Source organism: Amblyomma americanum, chromosome 9 (assembly GCF_052857255.1).
Source record: "Amblyomma americanum isolate KBUSLIRL-KWMA chromosome 9, ASM5285725v1, whole genome shotgun sequence".
In the NCBI taxonomy this organism is placed as follows: domain Eukaryota; kingdom Metazoa; phylum Arthropoda; class Arachnida; order Ixodida; family Ixodidae; genus Amblyomma; species Amblyomma americanum.
Genome location: NC_135505.1, coordinates 72,831,054 through 72,839,213, shown reverse-complemented (window position 1 = coordinate 72,839,213; position 8,160 = coordinate 72,831,054). Strand labels below are relative to the sequence as shown.

The 8,160-nt window shown below is 46.2% G+C and overlaps 1 protein-coding gene across 1 annotated transcript; it reads left to right on the top strand.

Moving 5' to 3' along the window:
- Positions 1–255: 255 nt before the first annotated feature.
- Positions 256–933, top strand: LOC144103422 (beta-1,3-galactosyltransferase 1-like). Its single transcript, XM_077636143.1, has one exon. The coding sequence runs from the start codon at positions 256–258 to the stop codon at positions 931–933; it is 678 nt and encodes a 225-aa protein (XP_077492269.1).
- The last annotated feature ends 7,227 nt before the right edge of the window (positions 934–8,160 follow it).

Genomic DNA, 8,160 nt, shown 5'->3' with positions numbered 1-8,160 from the left:
TTCACTTTATTTGCTTTCATTTTCACTGCACTCTACCTCCTATATTACAATGCCAATCTGAGTGAAGAATTACCAAGAGGGACTGCGGCAGTTTCAAGAAAAGCAACGCCCACTATTCGTTACGTGATAGCACCGGAACATATTTGCTCATGGACGTCGAATACAACGTCTCTTTTCGTCGGAGTCGTCACAAGCGCTGGCCATTTGGATCACCGTGCAGCTATCCGGGAAACCTGGGGAGCGGCATTACGGAGAATGAACTTCAAGCTGCTCTTTCTTTTAGGCGAAAGTGGCGACGAGGTGCTACAGAGGAGACTTCTCGAGGAGCACAAGATTCACGGAGACATCCTGCAAGGCCAATTTGCTGATTCATATGAAAACCTTACCTACAAGACCGTGATGCTGGTCCGATGGGCAAGTACTTTCTGCGGCGAAGCAGAGTTCGTCATGAAGATTGACGATGATGTGCTTCTGAGCGTGTGGGATTTAGCTGTAGCTCTCAAACGTCTGCGAGGAGTCAATCGCACGATGTGGGGACGGCTCTACCATGGTTTCAAGCCGATTCGGGAGAGAACGTCCAAGTGGTACGTATCTAAGGAAAATTATGCACCAGATATTTACCCTGACTTTTTGTCAGGGACTGGATATCTCATCTCCGCGGATTGCATCCCTTTTCTGGCAAAAGCAACTTATGACCAGCCCTTTTACATCCTGGAAGATGTGTACCTCACTGGGTTCATTGGGGAAAGAATGAAAATTAGGCGTGCCAGTGAACAGGGTTTTTTCTCCAAAAGAATGCCGTACCAAAAGCCATGCGACATACCAAGGATAGTAACGTCTCACAAGTGGACACCTACGCAGCTGAGAATTGCGTGGAAGAAGGCCGTTTCTCGCCTAAACCTACGATTGTGCGAAGGAATAAGAGAAAAATAAAAATTTACTTGGTACATGTCTCACCAATCGCTCCATCCAGCTTACGAACATAGTGTTCAAATCTTAACGAAGTCTCTAATTTCGCATTCATAATATTAACGTATTGACTGGATGTCCAGACGCAAGAAATCGCGCATGTTGTGCTTGATATGGACGTATAGAATAGCGCGACATCAGACACGGATATAAAAGAACACACACGAACGCTATACATTTTTTACATCATGCACTACCAACAAGCCCAAACCACCACCTTATGGGACTCGATATGGAGCTTGCCCAGAAAAAATTTGCAACTCCGAAACCCAAACTTCTTTTCCGGCGATGCTGAATAATTTGCATTCGTACTGCATTGGCAATATTTTGTACACATTTTTCCATAACAGAACGGCGGCAAGGCAAATCTAAAAATAAATTTTATGATGTATAAGATAGAAATCTCGTGGTAAACATTTACGCTTTCTACACCAAAGATTGACGGTGGTTTATATTTGGCTAAACCTGGAGGGACGCGATAGCTACAACTGGCTGAGTAAAACTTGGTCACATGACCAACCACGTGACAAACCACGTCACGAATCACGTGATCAGCCACGGCTCCGCGCGGCAGGCAGTTGCTCCGCACAACGTGACCAACCACATGACAGCGTGGCGGCGCAGTCATAGGGTGGCGCACAGCCACAGAGTGGCCGCGCAGCCGCAGGGTGGCGGCTCCGCCACGCTGGCGTCTCGAAATGCTACCGTATTGTAGTTATCGCTAAAAAACTACTGGCAGAAACTGTCAAAGTGTAAAGCCGAAAACAATGTAACATACTGATAACTAATTAGATTTATAAAGAATACAAAAATAGAAATAGAATTTTCAATTAGAAGTTGCTTCATTTACGAAGCGCTGAGAAGCATTCCAGCTTTCACGGACAAAATGTTGCAGAATACAAAATTGGAAGGCACTGTTATAGAAATATTTAAGGTAATGGTTCTTTATTCTGATGTATAGCAAAATCTTCCGTTTAAAGTGTTTCTATCGATCTAATCGAAGAGATAATACTGCGTTAAAAACCAACGGGGAAGGATTTGACGATAGCAAACGCGTGAATAGTAAAAAAATGCATGACTGTCGTTGGATGACCTGCAGATATAGTGATTGTTATAGTGAAATCCTACATTATATGAACACATTGAGCCCATGTACGGTTTGCCGCTCTAAAATGTTTTTGTCTGGGATTGCTGGGTATATAAACATGCAATTCCGAAAACATTGCATGAAGAAAATCTATCTTTTAGAATGGAAATGACAGAGCGGTGCAGAAAACCAGAAATTTGACGAGACAGCGCTTTGTGTTGTCTCTTTCCAATGCCGTGATTCGCTCTGTATTTTAAGTTAATTAATCTGGACCTACTGGTCCAAAATTAGGTCTTAACACAAATGATACGTATAGGACCACCGCATACACCAAGATACAGCTAAATAAAAGAATTACACGGGCCCTTTTCTTCTATAAACTTTTACCATTCACTGCATATCCTCTGGACGAAACAGACGACAGAAATTATTGCTTTTTATCTAAGAGGCGCCTTTTATAACGTGGTATACGACCTCATTCTCGGCAATATAGCCTCGTATCCATGACGACAACGCACATACTATTAATAAAGAGCTTTCTTGGTGACAGAGCAGCCGTTATAAGCGCCAGAAAGCCTCGCTCCACGCAGATGAAAGAAATCTAAGATTCTGTACTCGCACGCAGTAGCACGACACGGCAAGACGGAATTGTTGCCCTCGCCATCCGCAAAAAAATGGCACTGGTTTTGTTTTGGTTAAACCTGGGGTGACGTAATAGTTACAGCTGGTCGATGTAACCTGCTCAGTTGAATTGCAAAGTGAGTCTTTCGCCGCTCCATTTCGCTGAGCGTTCCTCATTAATATTAATATGCGTCCCATTTGACACGGCGCATGCGCAAAGCTGTGGCAGCTCGGTTGTGCTGGCGTGCCGCGCTGGCGGCAGCGGTAGCTGCTCTGCATCAAGTCGCTGGTCACGTGACCGACCTCGTGACAGCGTGGAGGTGCAACCACAGGGCGGCAGCGCAGCCTCAGGGTGGCGGCGCCGCCACGCTGAAGGCTCGCAATGCTACCGTATTGTATCTATCGCTGCAAAACTCTTTTTTTTCACATACAGTTTTCTGGATCTACCCAACATGCAGCAGGCCTAGACCAACACTCCTCCAGTCCCTATGTGAATATTCCAACCCAGCGGAATGCCAGTCGCCCATCGTCCACCAAACTTTCCCCTATTGGGAGGTTGCTTTCTCAAGCCCATAACCTGAAGACCAGCAACGAGAATCGAGCAGGCACGCAGGGTAGTGACAACCAGTGGTGTCCTCGCCTAAGGAGACTGCCCGAAGAGAATGGCAACGAACTTTTGGTGCATTAGTTAAAGTTTTCCATCGTCCTCCGGTGCATTAGTGCAGGTGCAGGCGGGTAAGTACCAACTTTTCATACGTCTAGCCAGCGTTAAACATTGAGTAATAAAACAATGTGTCGTCAAGCCAGTGATTTTACTCTGTGCTTCCTCTTATATGTCTTTATTTTCATTGACGGCACAATGTTCCAAATATAAAAATAATCAAAATTGCCTAGCTTGTTGTTTTAACATACTTAATCCGCACTGTACTTTGCAAGCAATTTTTGAAAACCGAAATTGTTAACAAGTTGTAAAATAGATCATATACCGCATAGGCTATTCCTACCCAAGGTCACCTCTGACACCATGGTGTGGACTCTATAAGTAAAGAGCTAATATTAGTGTACCTTTATTCATGTGGTTTAAATAGTGTTTGATAAAACGCTTTAGCTTTCAGAGAGTGCTGTGTAGCCTACTGCTCGACTTGCTATTTCGTGAAAAGTTTATATAAATATATATATGTATGTATATATATATATATGTGTGTGTGTGTGTGTGTGTGTGTGTGTGTGTGTGTGTGTGTGTGTGTGTGTGTGTGTGTGTGTGTGTGTGTGTGTGTGTGTGTGTGTGTGTGTGTGTGTGTGTGTGTGTGTGTGTGTGTGTGTGTGTGTGTGTGTGTGTGTGTGTGTGTGTGTGTGTGTGTGTTTGTGTGTGTGTGTGTGTGTGTGTGTGTGTGTGTGTGTGTGTGTGTGTGTGTGTGTGTGTGTGTGTGTGTGTGTGTGTGTGTGTGTGTGTGTGTGTGTGTGTGTGTGTGTGTGTGTGTGTGTGTGTGTGTGTGTGTGTGTGTGTGTTGTGTGTGTGTGTGTGTGTGTGGGTGTGTGTGTGGGTGTGTGTGTGTGTGTTACGAACATAGGTTGCGTTGGCTCCGCAGAAAAAAGAGTTAAGAGAAGTGGGCACTTCTACAGAGACACATTTATTTATCAACGTTTCGACCGCGGTGCGGTATTCTTCAGGTCTTCTTCAGGACAGTCCTTATTCATTGAATAGATTATTTTCGCACTGATCAGCACTACACATAATAATATTAAACATTCCCCTGTGCACCTTGGCACCGGTGACTGTTGGCTTACCACATATCATCCAAAGGAATACTGGTCCGACCACCTTCCCCTGTACTCTTGAGTATTCGCTCGGCACTGTAGGCTGACCTCGGCAGCTCTTCTGCTGAGCTAGTCTATGGTGTTCCCCTGCGTCTCCCTCGGGAATTCTTCGCTCCTTCCCCCCCCCCCCCCTCCGTTATTCCATGACGCTTCCACCCACATCCGAGACGTACGAAAAACATTTCGCCACATCACTCGTGTCACCCCTGCAGGCCGTCACCCTCAGTCTGTGTTCGTCAGCCAGGACCTGGCCTCCTGCACACATGTCTTCATCCGCCGTGACCACGTCCGTCCACCCCTCACGCCGGCCTACGATGGACTGTTCCTCGTCCTCCATCGTGCGCCGAAGACCACGTTAGACGTCAAAGGCCATGAAGACGTCGTGGCTGCTGACCGCCTCAAACCAGCCTACGTTGTCACTCCTCTGCCCGTCGGCTATACACTCGCTTTCGATTCGACTGCGCCACCATTCTGCGCAGCTTTTTCCAAGCACATCCGCTGGGCGAATCTTGGGGCTACGCATTGCGGTGGTGGAGCCCTGTAGCGCTCCTCGCGCCACGCTCGGCTCGCAGGTGATGGCGCGCGGCACCATACAAGAAAAAGGAAGTTGGGCTGGGCCGCCGCAGCGCGAGCGGCTCAAATATACAGTTCGAACCTCAACGCTGTCAGAGTCCGTTCTTCCTCGTCTTAGCTCCGACAATATATTCAATTTTTATCACCTTTCCAGTCCATTTGGACTTCATTGTGAGGTGTATCTAACTTAGCGAGTTGTTTTTGCTTCCATGGTATCACATATTAACACGGCAAATGAATAACAGTTTAAGGAGGCGAGAACAGTCTTAGAGTTTCACCGGAAGAACAAAAATTTGAGATGACGCATGCTTGTGAGTCATTTTCTTGTAATTCTTATTCCCAACCAAAGACCCCACTGCCAATTCCTCGAGCCCTGTCCCCAATTCGGATGTGGAAGTCGGCCACTCTAAATCATAGCTCACCGCTCTCCTTAGAGGGGCAAGGAAGGAAGGATTGATCCAAGGGCCTTATCCCGGGCATCTTCGGCGCATGAGACCAGTTGCGATTGCTTCGTAACCTTTTCACTACCGCCGCTTAGTGCGCCCTCTGCAGAATCTAACGGAATGTCATAACAACCCGTTAGTAAGCTGTGACGTTGGCATAGATCTGTTCCCTTCAAAACTACTAGCAGGTCTAAGGCGTCGCGCAGAGGCGAGGCGAGCACGGCGCGTCCGCCGCGCATATTATTTCCTCGCTATCGCGGCAACCTCAAATTCCCGCCTTACAACGCTCCTTCATATGAAACAGGGCGCGATTATTGTTCATATATGTAGAAGTTCATTGGGCAAATAAATCAGCTTTCATATTACCCTTTTCCAGTGGAATCCGATGCGCAACCTAATCGTGGCCGAATGTTTCTTCTGTCTCATCGGTCGCATTCCAGTTCTCGGGAAAGAGCAAAAGCGCCGCTGGACGTTTCGCTGCGGCAACCACAACGCAGTGACATCTTGCCGCTGCTAAAACTCGTAACCGAAGCGCCATCCACTTCTGATGTTGCGACCAATCAGGTGTGGTCGCTGCGTCATATTATGACGCTTTTTATTACGATGCAAACTCAGAATACGGCGCCTGCTGTGGGAGACAAGTGACAAAGCGGAGTCCACTTGTGCCGGCGACAGCGACGGAGACAGCAGTGACGGGGATGAACACAAGAGATAGGAATCCCGCCCGATTGGCAAGTGCGTAATAAAAGGCACTTGATACTCAGTATAGCTTCGGTTTATTGAGTAGCATTTGTGTCCTATAGTTTCATAATATCGCGTTAGTTTCAAGCTCTTTGATTCCGGTTTTGTCGTGGTGCCCTCAAATTTGGTGGGTTATTTTCTCTTACGGGACCGCGAAGTCGATCATCACCTTAAAAGCATGTTCTCTTTCCCATCTAGCGCCCCAAAGTCAACCCTGGTGTTTAATTCGTGGCCGCAGCTACATTACGGTAAACACTGAATCAGCTTGCCGACAAGCAATCTGGTAGTAGACAGTCTGCTGTTTTCCGGCACAAAATTTATGCCCACGCAGGGTATAAAGAGTAAGTCGAGAATATATAATTTCTCCGATTTCTGCATTAACTCCAGAAGGCCGCTTGGTGGTGCAAACCTGAATACGAAAAAAAAAAATAAAATTGGCTTTGCACAGCAAGCATTAGGCTCGATCAAAATACGAAGTCATCGTATTCTTATGTAATCAGAGTGCAATAACGTATGAACGGGTAGCAAGGAGGATTGGGAGGTATAGAGAGGATTCTCGGAGAGCACACCATTTAGAGAAACCTTGCAAGGGCAGTTTGCTGATTCGTACCAAAACCTGACGATTCAAAATAAGATACGTAAAGAGCACTCATCCAGTCACTGTTTCTTGTGCTCGTGCGACCCCACTGTTGTTTGTTTAGCATTTCAAAGCATATGACATATACAGCACATATCCGGCCTTAATTGTCCTGCTGCTGTGAGTGATAAACCTGTGGCGACAGAATGTTTTAGAACGAACCATGCATTTGTGTTTTAATACGAAGCTTGTTTTCGAAATACTCAACCTTAGACCTTTTAAAGCTCTCCGACAAACAACCACGTACATTTTCTTCAACAACCTTATAAAGAAAGAGTCCATCGTTTTGCCGTGTGCACAATTTTTTTTCCCTCATCAATCACGCAAGAGCATTGTTCTATACAGCATAGCGTGCCAACGCGGCACTGACGTCCAAATAGACATTACACAGACACAGACCAACAGCCTTCTACCAACCGTGTACCAACTTTATGTATCATCGTGCGCAGTTTGATCAGAACTTCCCAACCATAGTAACCCATTCTAATCATTTGGGTTCTTATAAAGTGCCTTCTAATATTAACTTTCTTTGCTTTCATTTTCAGTGCACTCTACCTCCTATATTACGATACCAATCTGGGTAAAGAATTACCAAGAGAGACGGCGGCAGTTTCAAGAAAAGCGACACCCACATTTAGTTACGTGATAGCACCGGAACATATTTGCTCATGGACGTCGAATACAACGTCTCTTTTCGTCGGAGTCGTCACAAGCGCTGGCCATTTGGATCACCGTTCAGCTATTCAGGAAACCTGGGGTGCAGCATTACGGAGAGTTGACTTCAAGCCGCTCTTTATTCTAGGCAAAAATGGCGACGACTAGCTACACAGAAGGATTCTCGAAGAGCACAAGATTCACGGAGACATCCTGCAAGGCCAATTTGCTGATTCATATGAAAACCTTACCTACAAGACCGTGATGCTGGTCTGTTGGGTGAACAAATTCTGCAGCATAGCAGAGTTCGTCATGAAGATTGACGATGATGTGCTTCTGAGCGTGTGGTATTTAGCTGTAGCTCTCAAACGTCTGCGAGGAGTCAGTCGCACGATGTGGGGACGGCTCTACCATGGTTTCAAGCCGATTCGGGAGAGAACGTTCAAGTGGTACGTATCTAAGGAAACTTATGCACCAGATACTTACCCTGACTTTTTATAGGGGACTGCATATCACATCTCCGCGGATAGCATCCCTTTTCTGGCAAAAGCAACTTATGACCAGCCCTTTTACATCCTGGAAGATGTGTACCTCACTGGCTTCATTGGGGAAAGAAT

Bases quoted from the DNA above. Each gene is read 5' to 3' on its own strand.
- LOC144103422 (XM_077636143.1), top strand. From the start codon at position 256: ATGAACTTCAAGCTGCTCTTTCTTTTAGGCGAAAGTGGCGACGAGGTG.